The following is a 23,508-nucleotide window of genomic DNA, read 5'->3' as shown; positions in this document are numbered from 1 at the left end:
TACATTAAGAATCTGCAGATAAAGGAACCACTAGGTGGCCGTGATCACAGCGTGCTGAAGTAGGCTTTACTCAAAGAAGTAACTACCATCAGGGGTAAAGGTAAGTGTTTTTGATTTCCTAGAGGCGAACTACGATGGTTCACGACAGTATTTAAATTCTATACGGTGTGACCAACTGATGATGTTACCAACAGCAAATTTAAAATGGGAAGCATTCAAATAACTTATCTTGGAAGCTACTAGGCTTTACATACCATCTAAGAAATATTCTTCAAGGTTTAGGCCTAAATCGATGTGAGATGAACTAATGAGACATGTGGCGGAGAAGAAAAATGCATGGGATACGTATAAATTAATGGGTGACATGGAAGCCTATGATAGATATAAGCTGGTCTCTAACCAAGTCACAAAAGAGGTTAGGCAGGCAAAGGCAGATTATGAGAAATGTTTGGCAAAGGATGCAAAGAAAAACAGAAAAGAGTTCTTTACTTTTGAAAACTCTAGAAGGAAAGGGATGAATCAGATTGGTCCACTGGATATTGATGGTCCAACAGTTGAGAAACCTGCTCAGGTGGCTAAAAAACTAAACGAGTATTTTACATCTACATTCACAAATGAGGAGTTATTCAGGAACGGGAATGCCAGAGGTGAATAAAACTCTGGCAGTGCGTTGGATGATTTTCTTATAACCAAGAGGAAAGTGGAGGAGAAATTGTTGAAGATAAACATAAAAAATGCACCTGGGGTGGATGGGATCTGTCAAGTTATATTAATGGAGGCAGCAAAGGGAGTAAGCAAAGCCTGGGCCATAAATATGAGAGCTCCTTTCGACTCGGGGGAAATATCCATAGAATGGAGATGTGCAAATGTGACCCCAATTCACAAAGGAGGATCAAAGACTGACAAAAGTAATTATAGAGCTGAGAGTTTAGGTTTTGTTCCAGGAAAATTAATGGAGGTACTGGTTAAAGAAGCACTGCAGGATCATCTAGAGAAGACTTCAGTTATAGCTCGGACACAGTATGGTTTTGCTAAGGGAAGCTCTTGCCTGAACAATTTGATTGGATACTATGATGAAGTCACAAAAGAACTGGATGCAGGTAATAACTTTGTTATTATATATTTGAATCTTAGGAAGGCTTTTGATACTGTTGCACATGGAAGACTGCTGCACAAATTGGAGCAGTGTAGCATTGGAGGCAAATTGCTGCAATTTGCCTCCAATTGCAACCACAGAGAAACGTATCAACTCTGTGGTACTACACTGACACTGGTAGAGAATGAAAAGGACCTGGGGATAATTCTGCAGGCAGATATGAAGTTTTCTGAGCAGTGGAGACTGGCTGCATGGGGTAGCTCATTGTGTCTTGTCAATGATATACAGGAATTTTTCTAGCAGAGATAAGGACGTGATTATTCCCTTGTATAAGAGAATGGTCAGGCCATACCTTGAGTATTGTATACAGGTCTGGAGACCTCATTTTAGAAGGATGTAGAGCTGCTGGAACGAGTACGGAGAAGGGCAACAAGATTAGTGAATGGAACAAAGGGTTGCTCTTACGAAGAAAGGTTTAAATTTTGCAAATTACAGTGTCTAGAGACTAGGCACCGGCGAGGTGATCTGATAGAGGTGTTTAAAGCCTTGAATTGTTTGAGTATGCTCAATGTCGATGGGATTCTTCCTCTTGCTCAGAATAATCACCTGAGAGGGCATAAATTCAAATTGAGGAAAGACAGATGTAGGATAGATCTGTGGAAATTTGCCTTTATCCAGCGGGTAGTTGGTTTCTGGAACAGACTTCCATTCCTTGTTGTGGAATTTCGAACGAACGGAGGGGTGAAATTGGAGTGGTTTTTTTTTTTTATTTTCGGCTGATGCTGCATAAGCTTTCTTTCTTGCATCATATGCCTCTATTAATGGGATAAGAAACTGTGTTATCCACATATCTGTTCCTATGAGACCTAGGAAACCAAAAAGGTTAAGGAAAGTGATGGTAGGAGATGAAGAAGAAGTGCTATTGAAATAGGAAAGGAATAATTACTTCTCACCCATAAATCCTTTGAATAGACGATGCTTCCCCATTAGGCAGGGCCGTGCCCAAACATTTTAGTACCTGAGGCAAGAATAAAAATTGCGCTCCCCCGTAAAATATTTTAAAAAAATGTAGCTTATTTTAAATACATTTCTGGTACAGGTTTTAATAAAAAAAATTAAAATTAAGATTATAAAAATCACCACCAGTGGGGCGACAACCATCGTAGTAGTAGTGGCATATGATGCAAGAAAGCAAGTGTATGAGCTTATGCAGCATCAACCAAAAAAAAAAAAAAAAATCCCTCCAAATGCCTGTCCAGTTCCTCCTTAAATTTATTTAACCTAACAACTTCCACAACGACAGATGGAAGTTTGTTCCAGCAATTAACCACCCGCTGGCTAAAGACAAATTTCTGCACGTCTATTCTACATTTGTCTTTCCTCAATTTGAATTTATGTCCCCTTAGGTTCAAAATCTGAACAAGTGCAAGAATCCCATCAGAATTCAGCGTGCTCAACCATTTAAGGCGTTATACACCTCAATCAGATCACCTGGCAAGGTGCCCAGTCTCCAGCCACTGCAATTTACACAACTTAAGCCTCTCTTGGTAAGAGGATCCCTTCGTTCCCCTCACAAATCTTGTTGCCGCTCTCTGTACATGCTCAAGCAAATCTAAATCCTTCTTAAAATGAGGCCTCCAAACCGGTACACTACTGAAGGCGTGGCCTGACCATTGCCTTAAACAGAGGAACAGTCACCTCCTTTTCCCTGTTAGCAAAATTCCTGTGTATCAGTGACAAAACCGCATAACCTGCCCTGGCTGCCTGTCTGCATTGCTCAGAAAACTTCATATCTGACTGCACAATAACTCCCATGTCTTTTTCATTTTCTACCACCTTAAATTACTTCTACCCATATGGAGTGCTTTGCATTTGTCACGGTTAAACTTCAGTTGTCACTTCTTATCCTATCTGCCCAAATTAACTAGATCCTGTTGCAGTAGCACACTGCCATTACTGTCATTTACAACACTGCCAACCTTTGTATCATCTGCAAACTTCGATATTAAGCCTGATATACCGTCATCAATATCATTGATTAATACACAAAACAACAGTGGACCCAACACAGAACCCTGTAGGACTCCACTAATAACATTAGTACACGAAGAGCAGCACCCATTGATTACCACCCTCTGTCTTCTCCCACTTAACCATCCTTTTATCCATTGTAGCAACTTACCCTTAATACCATTCTGCTCGAAATTGTACAATAGTCTTCCATGCGCATCAGTGTCAAAAGCTTTCCTGAAATCCAAATATATGATATCAAAATTATTTTTTTGCATCCAGTTCCTTTGTAACCACATCATAATATCTTATCAAATTTGTGAGACAAGACTTTCTCTTAACAAACCGATGCTCTGTCTGAATTGTTGCTTCAGTCTTGTCTAGTTGATCCCGCATCTTTTACCAGTGACTCCATTATTTTACCCGGAACAGAAGTTAAACTAACTGGTCTGTAATTGCTCGTGTCACCCTTCGATCCCCCTTTGTGAATTGGGGATACATTTGCACCTCTCCAGTCCGTGGGAACCTCCCCTGAGTCCAAGGATGCTCTCATAATTATGGCTAATGGTTTTCCTAGTTGTTTTCTTGCCTCCTTTAATATAACTGGATAGATCCTATCCACCCCAGGTGGTTTTCTTATGTTTAACTTCAACATTTCTCCTCCACTTTGTTCTCAGTTATTACAAAATCATGAAGTATCCTGCTACAATTTGAGAACCTTCTGTCATTTTCAAACCTTAGTAACTCCTCATGTGTGAATGTAGTTGCAAAATACTCATTCCGTTTGTTTGCCCTCTGAGCAGGATTATCAACGGTCGAACCATCGATATCAAGTGGACCAATCAGATTCAACCCCTTTCTTTTAGAGTTTATATAAGTAAAGAAATTCCTTCTGTTTTTCTTAGCATATTTTGCCAAGTATTTCTCGTAATCTGCCTCGCCTGCCTAACCTCCTTTGTGACCTGATTACAGACTAGCTTATATCTGCCATAGGCTTCTGAGTCGCTTGATAATTTATATGCTTCCCATGCATTTTTCTTCTCTATTACGAGTCTCATTAGTTCATTAGATAACCATTTAGGCCTAAACCTTGAACAATATTTCTTAATAGGTATGAAACGTTTAGTAGCATTCACGATTAATTCCTTGAATGCTTCCTACTTAGAATTTACTGTTGGTAACTTCGTCTGTTGATTCCACTATACAGAATTTAAAAACTTTCTGAGACCACTGTACTCACCTTTACGGAAGCAAAAACCCTTTCCTTTACCCCTGATGGTAATTAAATCTTTAAGTAAATCCCACATTAGTAAACTGTGATCACTTCCACCTAGTGGTTCCTTTATCTGCAAGTTCTTAATACACGAATGATCATTGCTTATAACCACATCAAGAGTTTTACTCTCTCTGGTTGCCTCTCGAACATGCTGCTGCACAAAACAATCATCCAATAAATCCACAAAAGTCTGACTAGTGTGTGAGTGACCAACCCTCAAGTTCCAGTCAATATCTGGGAAGTTAAAATCCCCCATTATAAGACATTCTAATTTTCTAGCCCACTCTATTTCTCTGTAGAATTGTTCATTGTACTCATTCGACTCATTAGGCCTATTACACAATCCTACTCTTATTTTTGGTTTCGCAGTGCTTATGTCACAGCGTGACGCCCGAAATAGCGGTGGCGCGCAGAGCTCGGTATCTGTACAGTGGACGTGATTTAATTCAATGATTTGCGCGACAAAGATCATCATCTTGCAAAAAGATTTATCATCTTGAAGTTTATCCTCTTGCTTTTGCAAGATGATAAACGCATTGGAATAATCAAAACAAAATCTAAAATGTTGGCATTTATTGAATTTTTATTTTGGCAACCTTTTCAGCTTTTAACTGAAGCAAGAGCCTCGTTTGCCTCACTCTCGGCGCGGTTCTGCAATTAGGGATGACTGTTGTTACCTATGCTCTGTAACTCGGGCAGCATCTAGTCCCGCAGACGGCACCGTTTCAACGCTTGTTGGACGCTCCTCGGTGTGTGGATAGCTAACCTGGTGTTGCGATAGTGACAACCCAGTTATGAAGTACTGTATAACTACACATTAGAGAGATGGCTCATGGTGTGCAATAGTTAGTCTAAGGTAATTTTATGGCTAGAGTCTCAAGCTACTCGAAGTGTCACTAGCAGACAGGTTAGTGCCATTGTATCATATATTAATTTTAACTCATTAATCTATTTTTAATAATATTAATCATATAATTTTAACTCATTAATTTATTTTTAATAATATTAGTCATATAATTTTAACTCATTAATTTATTATTAATTATATATCAATTTTAACTCATTAATTTATTATTAATTATATATTAATTTTAACTCATTAATTTATTATTAATCATACATTAATTTTAACTCATCAATATATTAATCATATATTTGAGTTAATGTATTAATTTTGGTATAATTTCACTAAATTATTTACATTCAAAAGTTAAAATCGTACCCCACCCGCTAAATTCATTGAAGGTTCAACATTGCATCTGGATGCATCCGCTACCCAGCGGTTATGTTGGTATTATGTCACAACCTACATTCTCTGAGCTTCTCCAATGAAAACGTGAAACGAATAGTCACGTGGTTTAAAGACTGAGCATTTTCTTGGTTGGCAAATATTGGCGCCAAAATACATATGTTTATTTGCGGCGTTTAAAGTAAGTTGGGTTTTCTCTTTAAAAACAGTGATTTATATATACATTAATATGGTAATTTCCGTATAAATCTAGTTTTAATTTCTTGGAAACCTGAAATTTAATTGTTGAGCATTTTGTTAAGTTTATGTTTAATTCACAGGCATGATGCATATATTTTATGAGGAATCAAGAACCTTGCCTTGCCTTGAAAAGTTATTGTATTCAAATAGTGTGTGTATTTTTTTATAGATTTCAAGAGGTCCGTGAACATGGATGGGACAAAAATTACATCTTTATTTTCACTGACCTCCAACTGAAATTTAGCAATTCTCTGTCAATTTCTTTAAAAAGGGAGATCTGCAAACCCCTGCAAATATACCAGAACTCTTTCAAGTTATTTAAACGACAAAATAAATGTTTTATTATCAGATAAGCAGGACCTTCAGATGAACTCATTGATCTTAGGACAAAAATCTTACCACAATAGGAGTTTAACTTGAAAAGCCTTCGAAAATTCTGGTTTCTATTTGAGAGAAGCTTGTCCTCGCCTTGTAAAGCGACCCATGGAACTTTAATTCCATTTGTAGCAATATATCTTTGCGAATCGGGATTTTCAACACTTGTAACCATCAAAATCGATTGGATGGCCAACCTGACATGCGTGTTGCCTTGTGAAAGACCACTCCACAGTTTAATGTCCTTAATAATGCTAAGCAGCAACAGCCTTCACACTGATATGTCTTTAAAAAATAAAATCTAACTTTAACTTGCTAACTTTAATGTATTGTCTTGTTATTTAATGCGTTAATAATGAAGCACATATATTACTATATCACAAATTTGTTTTCTTAATATTTTCATAAATGTATTTCAATATAATCGGTTTCCTTTGTAATCCTATGTATTTTATTTTATGCATTTAAAACATTATTCTAAGGAGGGTTTCATAGGCTCCACCAGACTGCCAAAGAGGTCCATGGCACAAAAAAGGTTAAGAACCTGTTGAAACTGATATACTGCATTCATCAAAAGTATGATTGGAAATTTGTAACATATAAAATTATATTGTATCAGTACATTAAAAGTAATAATAGTAAGTTAGTACTGATTATTTGTTGCATGTAAACTAATTGTGTAAAGGTAGACATAATCAAAGTTTGCCGAAACTTAAGCTGCCACAAAAAAAAAAAAAAATGTAGTCCAGTATAACGGGCACTGTTTTATTGGCTGAAATGAAACAGTAAAGACAAAATGTGCCACACCTCTGATCTCTTGGAGTAGTGAAGTATAAACAAAAATTTAATTTAAATTTAACCTTTACTGAAAATGCATCAAAGATAGGTATGATATATATCTGATAGGGCATATGCCCAGTGGAATATCATCCGTGGTGCAATGACACCAAGATCCTGAGCTCAGGGGGTGTAGTGTCCAACAGTAAAAGAGAAGAACATGACATTAAAAAAATTAAGTGTATGCCATTGCATGCACCTGACATCATAAAGTATTAAGTAATGATGTCTAATAATTAAGTACCAAAAAGTTTCAAAGAATTGCGTAATTTTGTTTTTGGCCATTCTGTCATTTTTTTTTAAGAATTTATAAGTTTGTTACAAAAAAGCGACCCAGCTTTCATGCTTTGGAGTAGGATTTAACATAACAGATGTACTATTTAAAAATAGGACAGAAGCAGAACATGCTTATGTAGGGAGAGACATAATTAAAAGGCTTTAGTTCTCCCTTGGCTGTAAAGTTTAGTAGCATATGAGTACTGTATTTCCACAATGGCCAAATGATGATGATAATAATATTAGTGATGCCCAATGAGTTTATATGAATCCCTGTAAAGTGCCTCCCCCTTTGCAGTTAGTCTAGTGTATTCATTAACATGCAGTTATTTTTATTTTACTATTTATTATTATTTTTTAAATGTTGAGTTAGCTTACATGCTGTTTTCCAGATTTTTGTTCATTCATTTCAGGCCTCCTGATCAGGGTACCAAGTTTCAGGGGTGGTACCCCCTAAACCTTGACACAAATTAGTAAAATTAATCATTCTTAGAAAATGAGAATCTTCGCATTGATGGGAGGGGGGCATCAGTCAGTGGGCACCATATACCCTTGAGCCGTCATTTCATGCCTATGAAAAGCAAAGGTGGTTGAATTAAATCATGTCCACTACTTTCCTTTTATCAAAATTTCTCACTCACTTCTGTTATAATATACCAATATGTTAAAAATCATTTGTCTCAGGGGAAAAGAAAACCAATGAGAGAAATTAAATATGAAGGAATAAGATGTCATCGGGAAGGTTAAAATTTGGAGGGCCACAAACCATTAATACCCATGATTTTTTTGCTCCCCAAAAACCAATTTTCACCCCATTGAGAATCACTGCTCTACGGTTAAAAAGTAAAGTGCAGCCACTGCAGGATGGAAGCCGCCTCAACAATTCATGCTGAGGAAAATGGACCATAATCTGCCACGCTGGTCCAGTGCGCGTTGGCAGATCGACAACAGTCGAGTAGTAGTAGTAAAATCTGGTCTACTCAAAGAGTGTGTGCTGCTGCATCCGGCTCATGACCACTTGGCTATCGAGGCCTTTACTGCTACCCAAATGCAGTACTTTGCATTTGTTGATATTAAACTTCAGTTGCCACCTCTCAGCCCATCTGCCCAACTTTTCTAGATCCTGTTGCAGCAGCATACTGTCATTACTGTTATTAACAACCCTGCCATCCTTTGTATCGTCTGCAAACTTGGACATTAAACCTGATATACCCTTATCAGTATCACTGATAAACACAGAAACAACAATGGGCCCAACACCGAACCCTGTGGAACTCCACTAATAACATTAGTCCACGAAGCGCAGTGTCCCCCAGGGTTCGGCGTTGGGCCCATTGAGACCTGAACTATAACTGCAGTCATGTCTAGATGATCCTGCAGTGCTTCTTTAACTCCGTTATTTTCCCAACAGAAACTAAACCAACAGGTCTGTAATTACTCTTGTCACTCTTTGATCCCCCTTTGTGAATTCGGGATACATTTGCGCATCTCCAGTCTGTGGGGACCTCCCCTGCATCCAAGGATGCTCTTATAATTATGGCTATGGGTTTGCTTACTTCCTTTGCTTTCTACTTTAATATAACTGGATAGATCCCATCCACTCCAGATGCCTTTCTTATGTTTAACTTCAATAATTTCTCCATCACTTTACCCTCAGTTATTACAAAATCAGTTAGCTCTCTGTTAGAGTTCGATGAGCTTCTGGCCTCCACTTCCCTACAGACTTCCTCACGTATGAATGTAGATGCAAGGTACTCATTCAGTTTGACAGCTACCTGAGCAGGATCATCAACAGTCGAACCATCAATGTCTTGGACCAATCTGATTCTTCTAGAGTTTACATTAGTAAAGAAGTCTTTGCTGTTTTTCTTTGCATCTTTTTCCTGAGATTTCTCGTAATCAATCTTTGCTTGCCTAACCTTTGTGATTTGGTTACAGACTAAGTTATATCTGTCATAGGCTTCTGTGTCTGTGTTCTTTTTCCCTGAGAATGATTCTTTGTACTGTGAATGGCGAAACCGTCAGCATATCTTCTAAAGCAAGATTTGAATGGGATTGGTAATGTATGAGTCTGTGTTATAATGAAGCAGAATGATTCCTTTTGTTGATTGTTTTGGGTGTTTGTGCTGAGGTGTAAGCAGTTCAAAATTTCAGCTTAAAGTAGAATCTGAGTCAGTTAGAACCATGGGTATTTTGAATAATCAATTTGAAATGCACTCTATTTAAGGGAAGTAGTAAAAAATTAACAAGAGAAAAGTAGTTAATTACGCTATACATGTTTAACCCTGAGTCAGGAATGCAAGGCCAATGAGACTTCCTCCCTCCTTCCCTGCCAAGACAGTATTTCATTAATTTGTGCTCCCTCTATTCCATCTATATAGCTGAAAATTCGTGAAAGCCATTTTTTGAAAATGTTTTCTTTGATTTTTACGGCAATAACTTAATTATCACACAATTATTAAAAATTCATGAATTAAGTTAAATATGATTATGTGCACATGTCGAATGGTACCTGTCACATTCAGTTATTGATAGCCGGCTGGCTTTACTATACATGATTTCCTCTTCAGTCATTAATGTCTTCTGGCTTTTCGACATTGAAGGATTGCCAAGAATCAAATTGTTGACATTGACGCACGCAGTGTTTCACTCCTGTTGTTGACAAAATGGTTGTTCAGTTGCACACACACATTTGCATTTTGCTTACCAATAGGTCTGAAGGGAGTTTTAATTTCAGAAAATAATTGAAAATATATGTTTTTAATATAAAAAATCGATTTTTCACAGTTGTGTTCTGAAAAGACAAGCAGTTGGAGAGGATGGATAGGTTAAAGGGATTTTTTTCTTTGTCTATAAGCTTACTTTCATGGATCATTTGCCACTACTAATACTAAAAGATTGAAAATAAAGGTGACATCAAAAAAGTGAACAATTTTGAATTATTTTTTGCTGATTTTTTGAATGTTGGCATGTGGGATCTAACTTATCCCATGTGCTTGGATTCTGAACATTATTTTTTATGATGGCCAGTGGGTTAAATGGCTTTAATGTAAGTGAAAATATTTTTCTGCTGGAAAGATGGTTTTTTTATTTATTTTTATTATTTATTTTTATTTATTTTATTTTTTTTTTTGCAATTTGCAAAATCTAAAGGGTGTTAAAATTCTTCCTGGAGCTATTTGTTTCTGTGGTGCATATTCATCATAATGTTGTTCCCTCGTCATTTTAAATTTGTCTGATTCTGTTTAATATAATTAATGGGAAGATCATTTCTTCATCTGTTAAAAAGTGATAACCTAAATCAGTGGTTCTCAAACTACCCAGTTCTACAGATCCTTTCAAAAATTCAAAAGGTTTATGGACCCCTATATATATATTTCTGTGTGTGTGTATATATGTATAAAAAGTTCCAGAGGGTTTGCTTTTCGGACCCACCTCAAACTGGTCTATGGACCCCAGTTTGGAAAATGCTGACCTAGATCATTATGAAAACAATTTACAGATAATGTGTAGTTTGCACTTTGTCTCTAGAATTCTTAATAAATTCCAAAGAATTTATTACAATTTATTGAACTGAACATAAACATGAGTTGCAAAAACTCGTTTTTATGATAAGTTCAGTCAAGGAAATACACATATAGAAATTATAAAGACCAAGGTATATATAAATAAAAAAATGGTGCGTTTGCTGAGCATGCATGTTAGATGGTTTTATGTGAGACATCCTTGGCAAAATCAAAGTTAGCAAAATCTGCATCCATTTATGATGTGCACTCGGCACATGATCTTGGTATTTATTATTGATGTTTTGCATCAGTTATCCATTGATTACCCATTTAATTTCCCATTTGATTGTAGCATTTGAATAGCTAAAATTAAATGGTAGCATCTGCAATCAAATGACAGCTGCAGGAAGTATGCTTGCAACAATATTACAATAATTCGCCTCTGGCGGAAGAGCAGATGATGTCACTTCCACGTCGCATTTTATGTGACCAATCAGATTTACTTGGTTGCGGTGCCCCCAAGGATGTTTCACATAAAAAAAAAAAAATTGGAAGTGTGATACGTTTGTAAAAAATAAGCCAAGCAGACTGGGCTGTTATGATGTATAATAGTTCTGCTTAAATAAATAAAATTTCCACAAATTGACTATTACATACATTTTTATTTACAGTAATTTATGTAATGACAAATTTGTAGCTTTTTTTTTGCAGTGAAGTTTTTTGGATCATATCAGTGTGGTTGGCATTATACTAGATGAAGATTTTTTTTTTTTTTTTTTTTGCTTAATTCATAATGATTTATATAAATGGAATCATGATTTTATTATTTTCATGTGATACTTTTATTTCTTAAACATAAATAATATTGACAGTTTCTTTTGAGTGAAGTTAGGGAAAAACATAAAACTGAAAAAAAAATTTGGATAACTGGAATTCTGTGGTACTGTTTCAAGTTAATGTTGGTGTCAGGTTCTTTGAACTCTAACAGCAAAAGACAAGTGGTCAATGAAAATGGTTACCACAACTATTCATGCAGAAACCACTTTACTCATCCACAAGAAGAGTTACACAACTCAAAAATTGTTTTTTTTCAGAAATTACAATTTTCTAGATCATTGTAAGTGTAGTCCATATAATAGTGACATTACTATTCATTAGTAGTTTTACTTGTGACTTTTCCAAGTCTTAAAGGCAAAGGCATGGATTTTAATATCAGAAAGTTGAATATAACAGTTTACAGCTCTCTTAACTGGGCAGATAGTTCTGTATGTTAGAATTATGGGCTATCTTTAAAGCAGTGGTCACAGAATGTATAATACATTAAGAATGAGTGTGAACATGGATGAGTATAGAGCTGGCCAGTGTTAGAGAAGCAAAAGGAAGGTAGCACGGGGCAGTTACTGAGTGATAAAAAGTATCTAAACCTATTTATTAGTTGATCTGTAATAGTACCACAGAAATGGTGAAGTTAGCAAAGGCTGAATATGAGAAGTCACTGTCTGTGAGGGCAAAGAATGGAGACAATGAATATTTCATGTACATGAATATAAAGAAAACACATCAGATCAGTCCCCTGCATAATGGATGTTGGAAAGTCTTAGATAACCCAGTTAATGTTGCTGATGAATTGAATAAGTATTTCACATCATATTTATAGATGAAAGAACCTTCACAGAGAGGAGAGGCCAAAGAGTGAGGCTGAGAATTATGAAATTAGTGATATTGAAGTTATCAAAGATTGCTTAATAGAAAACTTTCTTTGAGCATAAAGGTATGTAAGATTCCTGGAGTTGATAGTATTTAACCAGTAATTTTGAGGGAGATGGCAAGGTGGCACCCAAAAAAAGGCATTGAGCTTCATTTAGTAGCCCAAGGTGAGTGAGATATGCAAAAGGTACCCATGTGAAGAAAGACTGAACATGTGGGCTACAGGGCTTGATAATTAGTGCCTTAGAGGAGACCTGATTGAGGGTTATGAAGCTCTGAGAGGGTATAATAAATTGAATTAAGACAATTTTGGTATAAATTATTCCAGACCAGGGATCATAAATTCAAATTATATGGAGGATGTGCTTTAGATTAGAGGTGTACTTTAGATAAGCTGCCTACTTGAGGCCCACAACGTGTAAAAATTGAAAGGTCAGCTGGGTTACCTGGAGTTGTACACAATTTATTTTATTTATTTTTTTATTATTTATTTTTGGCTAGTGTGGTAAAAGTCTGGGGCCTCCTTGAACCATATAGCTAATACTAATACCAATAGTAATACTAAATGCATAGTTGCATATTCTGATCTATTTTTGCTGTTTCAATTTGATCAACCCTGGTATGTGATTGGATTTACTAATACGAAAATTTTTAATTTAGAATGTCTTCTCCTGCTCAGAACATTAGTGGACTATCCCCAAGAGAACAAATACCAGATGAAGAAGCACAAACCCGTAAGTTTCTGATAAATTTAGAAAGAAAAATATTTCTATGTAGAATTAGTACCGAGAGGTTTTTCTGAGAACCTGTAAAGAGGTTTTCTGTAAAGAGATGACCACACTAACAGCAAGTGGCATGTTACTCATTTACATTTTTGCTTAGTCAGATTCAGCAATGACATGAAATACATCAAGCAGCATCCACTTTAAACAAAAAAAATAAATAAATAAAATAAAAATGGTGCCTCTTACCTTTCAAATGAGTGGGAAGCTAAAGCTAGGGAAACAAGCCTAAATTCAAATTGGTTTCATGGTAGTAAACTATATAACTGTGTCTTACAATAATGTTAGGAGTGTAGGCATTTATTTTTTAAGTTGTTTTTTTTTATTGTATATTCCAAAGTGGTTATCATGTTTTATGTATTTAAATAAATAATTAAATTTTTTTATTTATTATATAAATTTTAACATTTTATTTTATTATTTAATATTATTTTATTATAATAGTTTGTTTAACTTCATTAAAGGAGATGCTGAAAAAGACGACTGTGAGATCTGATGCACTGCATACATGTTTTGAAAAGATTTTGGTTCATACACTGCAGCTGTTTTATGTATATATTCTGGCCACTTCATCTTTCATATTTTTGCTGAATTCTTTTGTGTAGTGATTCATTCTTTATAAGAATTCCTTTAAATTTAAATGTGTTCCTTCTCCTCAAGAAAAAATTACAGCGACTGATTTTTGGAAAACGAGGCAACCATGATCCATGACTTATCTGTTCACTGAATACACTTCTAATTTTCTGTAGTGAGTGAAAGGAAGTATGTGTGGTAGCAAAACCTGAAAATGTCCATAGAATTTATCTTCATCTGTTAATTCCCTGAAAAATGATTGCAGAAATTACTTAATACAGGTAGGACTCGTTTTACGACATGGTTAGGTTCCAGCAAAACAGCGTCATAAAATGAAAGTCGTAAAACAAGACCAAATTATAATGTAATTGAATGAGATAGTTTCCAAAATTTTTCCAAGTATGCACTAATAGTTCTGTTTATAAATAATTAAATATTTTAAACATTTAATGCACGTTTTATTTATACTTATATAAAATAATTAATAAAATAAAATTTTACTTTGGTCCTGTGGAGTCATCACTTGAGTACGTATTTACTCAAGTGATAACTCCACTATCCACTTTCATCCACATTAAAAACTAAATCAGGGTGGTAGTTGCCTTCGTCTATTAAGCATTTAAATTTGGAAGGATACTCTTCCACCACTGCAACGTTGGCACTAGCAGCCTCACCAGACACTTTCACATTGTGAATTTTACAACAGTTTTTAAACCGATGAAACCGCCCTTTGCTGGCTGTAAATGTTTCAGTGCTACCAGACTCCACACATATTTCGTCAAATAACGACTTTGCCTTGTCCAGAATTACCACCTGTGTACCAGGAATGTTATTTTGGTTTATATCATCAGCCCACAACACTAACAATTCCTCCATTTTTTTCCATTGTCTCACTGCATGAATAACTTGTTCTGGAGGATGACACACTTGTTATCCCTGTGTGTGTGTGTGTGTGTGTGTGCGTGTGTGTGTGTGTGTGTGCGTGTGCGCGCGCGCACATTATTTTATCAACATTGTTCATAATCGTTGATACAGTAGAAGGTGCTAAATTCAATGCCTTACATCCAATCGATGCTCACCAGACTCCATGTGATGATCACATCCATTTTCTCCTTAACTGTTAGTTTTACACTCTTTTTGCCCCCCCCCCCCCCAACACAGAAACTGCCCTATGCTTAGAGCTCATGGTTGCACAAAAATTATTATTAATGAGAAATAACACTCTGTAACCCGTTAACAATTGAGGGAAAATTCCCAATGAAACGAACATGGCAAACTGAATGGAAACAACTCTTGGCGCAGCTATCATTCCACCCACAATGCACCACGAAAAACAAAAGAAACCCCTAGTGCGTATTTGGACTTGCAGGTGTTGCTGCAACGTGTTACTGAGTTGTGATTTTTTTTTGTTATTGTCAATTTTTTCAGGTAATATTTTGAAACAGTCGTTAATGTGAAAAGTTGTAAAATGGACCATCGTAAAACGGGACCTACCTGTATCTCCGATTTAATTTTATTTGCAAAAATACAGGCCTGATTGATAATCTTCCTTGCACTCAGAAGCATATCAAAAACCTACTTTTAAATTATGGAGAGGAACTAAGTGCACAAGATGTTGGCTTTCTAAGCTTGTTATTTTGTCTAGTCACCTGTCTTTTCAAATACAACCATGCCTCATCCAAAGAGATGTCAATTTCTGTAACTCTGGGTCAGTTTTAACTGACTGAAGGAACCATTTGCAAAAAATTGAGCCTGGCTGTGGGATCTTGTGGCTGCAGAAATTGTTCTACTGACATTTTGTAGGGTCTGGGTTTTAACAATTTATTGCTATTCTCTTAGTACTCTTTAGCACTCTTGTTTTTTATGAGAAATGCCCAGGAGACTTAGATGTGAAGATTCCACATGAGCACCAATTTTGTTTGCTGTCCAACAGAATTTTTCTGCTTCTTAATTCATTTACTAAGTTATGATCATATTCCTGTGTGGAACATCTTCTTCTATTGCTTCTTGAGACTTATGCAGCCACATATGAATACTTACTCTCCTACCATGAAATTATCTAATACTAACATTTTGAAAATCCTGCACAGAACTGATCCGAAGAGCTGGAGTAAGATGATATTGCCTGTCAACAATGAGTGTTGCTTACCACCAAAACAGTTTGCCAGGATCAACAATTGATGATGCTACCAACAGATTGTCAGATTTTAAGGGGGGGGGGGTTAAAGAGAGCATTATTATTCATGTGGGGACTAATGATATTAAATGAACACAACTTGACCATTTGTTGGAGAAATATAGGACCGTGCTGAAAAAAATGCTGCGAGTTAGGTTGAAATGTGTACGTGTCTGCAATTCTGTCCAGGCACGATAGGAGGAATTATATACTTGAAAGCCTTGTGTATTAACTTGAGACGAGGGAATCTGTAAGATTCAAGAGGGAAATTTTTATCATTATGGCCCACACTTGTAGGTAGAAGGAATCTATTTTGTAGAGATGCCATTGATTTGAACAAAAGGGGTGCAAGGATTTTTGCAAATAACATTGAGGATACCTTAAGTGTTCAGGGAAACTGTTAGTTGGGGGGCAAAGATAAGGGTAATATAAATCTGTGTTTATCTGATGATATGGGTCAAAATGATGCTTGCACTCACTTCCAGAATTCTTGTTTGTTGCCACAATAGCTGATGTTGACAAGATATTCTGAAGGTAGCAATGTTTCAAATGAGTGGGATGAGAAAGATAGGGAAACAAGCCTAAATAATTTTAAGGGGTGTGTCAAGGTAGTAAACTGTAGAAGAATACTTAGTCTTAACTGTATCTACATTAATATCAGGAGTCTTATCAATAAAATGGTTGAATTTGAAATCCTGTTTAGGACAACTAATGCTGACTGACAGAAACTTGGTGCAGAAATTGGGGATGACTTGGCATGAACATTAGTAGAGGCATACGATGCAAGAAAGCAAGCTTATGCAGCATCAACCAAAAAAAAAAAAAAACCAAGCTCCGATTTCACCCCTCCGTTTGTTCCAAATACCTGTCCAGCTCAGCCTTAAATTTATTTAGGCTATCAACTTCCACAACAAGATGGAAGTCTGTTCCACCAATCAACTACCCGTTGGCTAAAGACAAACTTCCACACATCGATCCTAAAATTGTCTTTCCTCAATTTGAATTTATGCCCTCTCAGGTGATTATTCTGAGGAAGAGGAAGAATCCCATCAGCATTGAACATGCTCAAACCATTCAAGGCTTTATACACCTCAATCAGATTACCTTGCAGGTGCCTAGTCTCCAAACACTATAATCTGCAAAATTTAAGCCTTTCTTCGTAAGAGCAACACTTTGTTCCATTCGCTAATCTTGTTGCTCTTCTCTGTACTCGTTACAACAGCTCTACATCCTTCTTAAAATGAAGCCTCCAGACCTGTACACGGTACTCAAGGTGTGTCCTGACCATTGCCTTATACAATGGGATAATCACCTCCTTATCCCTGCTAGAAAAATTCCTGTATATCATTGACAAGACATCATGAGCTATGCTTGCAGACCGTCTGCACTGCTCAGAAAACTTCATATCTGCCTGTACGATTACCCCCCAGGTCCTTTTCATTCTCTACCACTATCAGTGTAGTACCACAGAGTTGATACATTACTTTGGGGTTACTGTTTCCCATATGTAGTACTTTACATTTGTCAATGTTAAACTTCATTCGCCACCTCTCACCCATCTGCTCAACTTTTCTAGATCCTGTTGCAGCAGCGTATTGTCATTAGTGTCCTTAACAACCCTGCCAACCTTCGTATCGTCTGCAAACTTGGACATTAAGCCCGATATATCATTATCATTTATAAATACAGAAAACAACAATGGACCCAACATTGGACCCTGAGGGACTCCACTAATAACATTAGTCCACAAAGAGCAGTGTCCATTGATTGCCATTCTCTGTCTTCTCCCACTCAAATATCACTTTATCCGTAGCAGCAATTTGCCTCCAATGCCACACTGCTCCAATTTGTGCAGCAGTCTTCCATGTGCAACAGTATCAAAAGCCTTTCATAAGATCCAAATATATGATATCAAAGTTATTCCGTGCATCCAATTCCTTTGTGACCACATCATAGTATGCAATCAAATTATTCAGGTAAGACTTTCCCTTAACAAAACCATGCTGTGTCTGAGCTATAACTGAAGTCTTGTCTAGATGATCTTGTAGGGCTTCTTTAACCAGTGCCTCCATTAATTTCCCTGGAACAGAAGTTAAACTAACAGGTCTATAATTACTTTTGTCACCCTTTGATCCTCCTTTGTGAATTGGGATCACATTTGCACATCTCCAGTCCATGGGTACCTCCCCAGAGTCCAAGGAAACTCTCATAATTATGGCTAAGGGTTTGCTTTCCTTACTTCCTTTGCCACCTCCTTTAATATAACTGGATAGATCCTATCCACCCCAGGTGTCTTTTTTATGTTTATCTTCAACAATTTCTCCAATTTCCTCTCAGTTATTACAAAATCATTTAGCTCACTGCCAGAGTTAAGTTATTCAGGAGTTATTCACACATAAATTCAAATTAAGAAAGGACAGATGTAGAATAGATGTGCGGATATTTGCCTTTAGCCAGCGGGTGGTTAATTGCTGGAACAAACTTCCATCTGTCATTGTGGAAGTTGATAGGTTGAATAAATTCAAGGAGGAACTGAACAGGCATTTGGAGGGAATGGTGTGATTTTTTTTTTTTTGGCTTATGCTGCATAAGCTCATACTTTTGCTTTCTTGCATCACATGCCACTTCTACTACTACTACTACTATTACTACTACATGATGAGTTATTCATGGAGGAGAATGCTGAAGGCATTCTCCTCCCTGAATAACTTCTCATGTGTGAATATAGATGCAAAATACTCATTTAGTTTTTAGTCACCTGAGCAGAATCATCAACAGTTGAACCATCGATATCCAGTAGACCAATCTGATTCATCCCCTTCCTTCTAGAGTTTACAAAAGTAAAGAACTCTTTGCTGGTTTTCTTTGCATCCTTTGCCAAAGTTTTCTCATAATCTGCCTAGCCTGCTTTGTGACTTGGTTATAGACCAGCTTATATCTATCATAGGCTTCCATGTCACCCATTAATTTATATGTATCCCATGCATTTTTCTTCTCTGCCACATGTCTCGTTAGTTCATCTGACATCCATTTAGGCCTAAACCTTGAACGATATTTCTTAGTTGGTATGTAAAGTGTAGTAGCTTCCAAGATTAATTGTTTGAATGCCTCCCGTTTTAAATTTGCTGTTGGTAATATTATCAGTTGGTCCCACCATATAGAATTTAAATAGTGTCTCAGACCACCGAGGTCGCCTTTACAAAAGCAAAAACCCTTTCCTTTACCCCTGATGGTACTTACCTCTTTGAATAAATTCCACTCGATCGCTGCCACCTAGTGGTTCCTTTATCTGCAGATTCTTAATGCATGAGGAATCACTACTGATAATCAGATCAAGAGTATTACTCCCTCTAGTTGCCTCCCGAACATGCTGATGTAGGAAACGATCATCCAATAAACCCACAAATTCTAGTCAATATCTGGGAAATTAAAATCCTCCATTATAAGACTCGGATTTACTGGCCCACTATTTCCCTGTACAGTTTTTTATTATACTGATCAGAGTCATTAGGCCTATAACACACTCATACTCTCAATTTTGATTTCCCAGTGCTTATGTCACACCAAACTGACTCGACACTACACTGTCCAGCGATGTTGACTGGCTGTACCTCCTTGGATTTTGTTTCTTAACTAATAGCATAACCCCTCCTCCCTTCCTATCCTTCCTGTACACATTGTACTCCCCAAATTCCAGTTCTACATTCCTTATATCTGTGTAACACCATATCCCAACAATATCTGCCTTTGATGTTTTGACCAACACCTAAAATTCATCAAATTTATTTACCAAATTCCTAGCATTGGTGTACACCCAAGTATACATTCACCTGTTCCTATTCTTAGCTACCCTAACACAATCCATGTGTTTACTTGTACCGTAATGACTCCCAGCAGTCTCTGAAATCCCCTGCATCTTGTTTTCCAGGCTGCTGCTCATTCCAATAGAAGCATTGCAAGAATCACTTTCACCTCTGCTGCAGGCTACTGTTAATCTATTAGTCTGTGTATCCTTGTTCTACTATGGTATGTATAATGTATTTAGGAAAGATAGGGATGAAAGGTGGGGTAGTGGTGTCATGCTTCTTATAAAAAGAAATTCTCGTTATATTGAAGGAGAGGCTTAACAAAACAAAACAAAATTTTTACCTTATTTTATATGTCCTAACTGCTTCAGTAACAAAACAGTTAATGATACACATCAAAAGTCAAACCCGTAATGAAGGAAAACTAAAATTCACATGGACATCAATTTTAAGATAGTTTTATTTTTAAATTTAAGTCATTTTAGTGGATATTCACTACCATTGTTCTTGGCAGAGGGTTAAAGATATTGTTAACTTAATAAGGCTCAAGAAATGTGAGGTGGTTCCTGAAATGTATTTATAAAATAAATTATATTTGTCCTGGGTCTTATTTGCCCGTCACCTTCAAAGTAGTCCCCTTTAGAGCATTAACACCGATCCCAGCACTTCTCCATGATTTTAATGCATCCCGAAAGCCCTTCTTCTTCATAGTGTCCAGCACCGCCTGCAATTCGGTTTGGATATCCTCTACGCTGTCACATCTTCAACCCTTCAGCTTGATTTTCATTCTTGGGAAGAGGAAGAAGTCGCAAGGGGTTAAGTCTGGTGAATAGGGGGGTGATTGTCATGTTGGATGCCAAAAACTGCTCTACAGTGAGAGATGTGTGGGCCCGCACACATTGTCATGACGAAGGACCCAGTCAGTTCTTTGTGCACCACTTCTCTGGACATTTCCTCCTGATGGCTTCCCTTAACTGCCTCAGGATGTCACAGTAGAACTTTGCATTGACCGTCTGGCCATGAGGGATGAATTCCTTATGGATAATCCCATCAATGTCCAAAAAACAGATCAGCGTGGACTTCACATTGCTCCTCACTTGCCGGGCTTTCTTTGGTCGGCGTGAAGATGGTCTCTTCCACTGGGATGATTGTTGCTTAGTTTCTAGGTCATACCCATATACCCAACTCATATCACCAGTGACAACCGTAGAAAGGAAGTTTCGATCACTCCTGGCCCGTTCTTGAAGATCTCTACTAACTTCCATGTGATGCTGCTTTTGGTCTTCACTCAGTAACTGTGGCACGAACTTGGCCGCAATCATTCTCATGTTCAACTCGTCTGACAAAATCCACTAACACGTGCCATACGATAGTCCTACAATTCCACAAATGTCATGGATGATCCGACTGCAGTCTTCACAGAGTGCCTCCCAAACTTTTGCGACATTTTCCGGGGTGGTGCTCGATGATGGATGCCCAGAGCAATTGTTGTCATTCGTCCATTTTGAAAACGGCTAAACCAGTAGCAGGTCTGTGTCTGGCCTAAAGCATTGTCACCAAAAGCTTGTTTCAACTTCTTGTGGGTTTCTGCTGCTATATTGTTAAGAAGGAAACAACTTGATGCAAGCACGTTGCTCTCTCACATCAGCCATTGCAACAGTTGCAAACTATGCGAACACACTGCCAAATAACTGCATAAATATTCATTGACTCTATCCAGCCCGATGCTATGTGGCACACTGATTCACAAAGGATGCATGCAGTGTTACCTAGTGCCACAAGTCCGTACTAGATGTAGTTCCCTTGCAACATTCAAATTTTGGGAACATTTGGGTAGCACCTCATACAAATCATGGAATACAACAAAGGCAAGGAGATTTTTATCTTCATCCATCAGAAATTTAAAAATTAATATTTATTTAGTTATCTCTCTACTGTATTTTTTGTGGAATTTATTTCTCACAACGGATATGTAAACATAAAGATGCAAATTAAATAAATATTAATTTTTAAATTTGTTTTTGTTCATGAAGCTAAAAATCTTGCCAATCATCGTAAGTTGCTTGCCTGTTATTTCTATATTTTGAGCCCTGAATTTAGGATAAATATATCTTTAATTATGGCACTCATTTCAGTTTTTGTGTTAGAGCTTATTGCTTTCCGTAAACATTGCATCAACTATTGCCACTCGACTTAAAAACTGCATTTAATTCTGATCCCTTTTAACTATATATTCTCGGTATTCTAGATGTCAACCTAAGATGTCAAAATTTTGAATATTCTATGATGTTCAAAGATACCAAAAATTTAAATATTCTATTATGAATTCATAATTACTGATTTATTTCAAAATTCTGTATTCAACCTTTCAAGGTGAATGTCCCATGGACTTTGTAACCTTTTGCTCATGGGGTCTGCTTCGCACCTTAGAATGTAACTCACACCCTTCCAGCCAATGGCTGTCCCAGGAGTGTCTCCTCAACAGAGAAATAAATTGATGATAATAATAATAACTACAGTAGTTGAAAGATATATGAATATATTTTTTGGAGACCTTTCCCTGAGAGGATTTCATGCTTTGCACTACAATGTGTTTGTAGTGACATCATTTAAGTGTGACTGTTCCTTCAGTTAAGTTATTCATATCCCTATACTAGTTCAAGGAGAACATATTTGATCAGCCTTGGAAATTTTTTTCCCAAACTTTTCCTGATCAGCTGGATTAGTCAGTCTGGGACCATGTCTGTAATCTACAGACCAGAAGATTGTAAGAGTATGAAAGCCTTTACATGCAGATGGAATCGGCAAGCAAGGGCAAATGCCTTATTATGCCTGACTTCATTTGTGAGTAATGATGAGAGTATTCTTGACCTCATCATTACTCACAAATTAGATGATATCACAGGACTTGTGATATCATCTATGTAGGTGGAATTTTTACTGTTACAGAGAATTCCACAACTCTAGGGCAAAACATCTTTTCCTGAAATTTGAATTGTAGGAAATTTGACTAGAATTTTAGGAAATTTCTTTTGGTCAGCGAGTCGTTGATTACTGGAACAGGTTACCTTTGCAGGTAGTTGAGGCTGACAGTTTGAATAAATTCAAAGGCTAACTAGAGTCATTTATGTGAGGAAGGAAGCAAATAATTAGTGTTTTTTTTTTTATCTATTATCCCCCCCCCCCCCAATATTGCTTCAGTTTTTTTCTTTAGTTTGAATTATATTTTGGACTGCTACACTGGAAATGTGCTTTTGTAGTAAAGATATATTGTCAGTGATTTTTGTTGACAGTATTATAATGCTAAGTTTTTCATATCTATAAAAATTTTTTACTGGATATTGCTTCAATGTTTTTATTTATTTTGAATTATATTTTAGACTGCTACACTAGAAATGGGCTTTTGTAGTAAAGATATACCCTGGAGTATACTGATTATTTTGTTAAAATATTCTTTATTATTTTAATATAGCTTCAAGAAGGAATATCAGAAAAACATGTAAGTATTAATATTTTCTCTTGTCAACTGTTCTGTGTCATAAGTGTTTTTATTCATTTAGCTATTATTGCCTTTAACTATCTTTCTTGTTTTTTGACTA

The 23,508-nt window shown here is 36.6% G+C and overlaps 1 protein-coding gene across 1 annotated transcript in view; it reads left to right on the top strand.

Moving 5' to 3' along the window:
- The first annotated feature begins 5,711 nt into the window (after nucleotides 1–5,711).
- The window catches only part of dpa (disc proliferation abnormal), a 212,884-nt gene continuing 195,087 nt past the window's right edge, over nucleotides 5,712–23,508 (top strand). Inside the window, exons 1-3 of the mRNA XM_090378338.1 lie at nucleotides 5,712–5,812; nucleotides 13,233–13,306; nucleotides 23,382–23,408. Coding sequence (XP_090234464.1) covers nucleotides 13,234–13,306; nucleotides 23,382–23,408 — 100 coding nt within the window. The 5' untranslated portion in view covers nucleotides 5,712–5,812; nucleotide 13,233. The remainder of the gene's footprint in view (nucleotides 5,813–13,232; nucleotides 13,307–23,381; nucleotides 23,409–23,508) is intronic.

Source organism: Mastigoproctus giganteus, chromosome 7, assembly GCF_048544385.1.
Source record: "Mastigoproctus giganteus isolate SK-2022 chromosome 7, ASM4854438v1, whole genome shotgun sequence".
NCBI lineage: Eukaryota > Metazoa > Arthropoda > Arachnida > Uropygi > Thelyphonidae > Mastigoproctus > Mastigoproctus giganteus.
The sequence above is the reverse complement of the archived record's forward strand: the minus strand, read 5'-3'. Positions and strand labels throughout refer to the sequence as shown.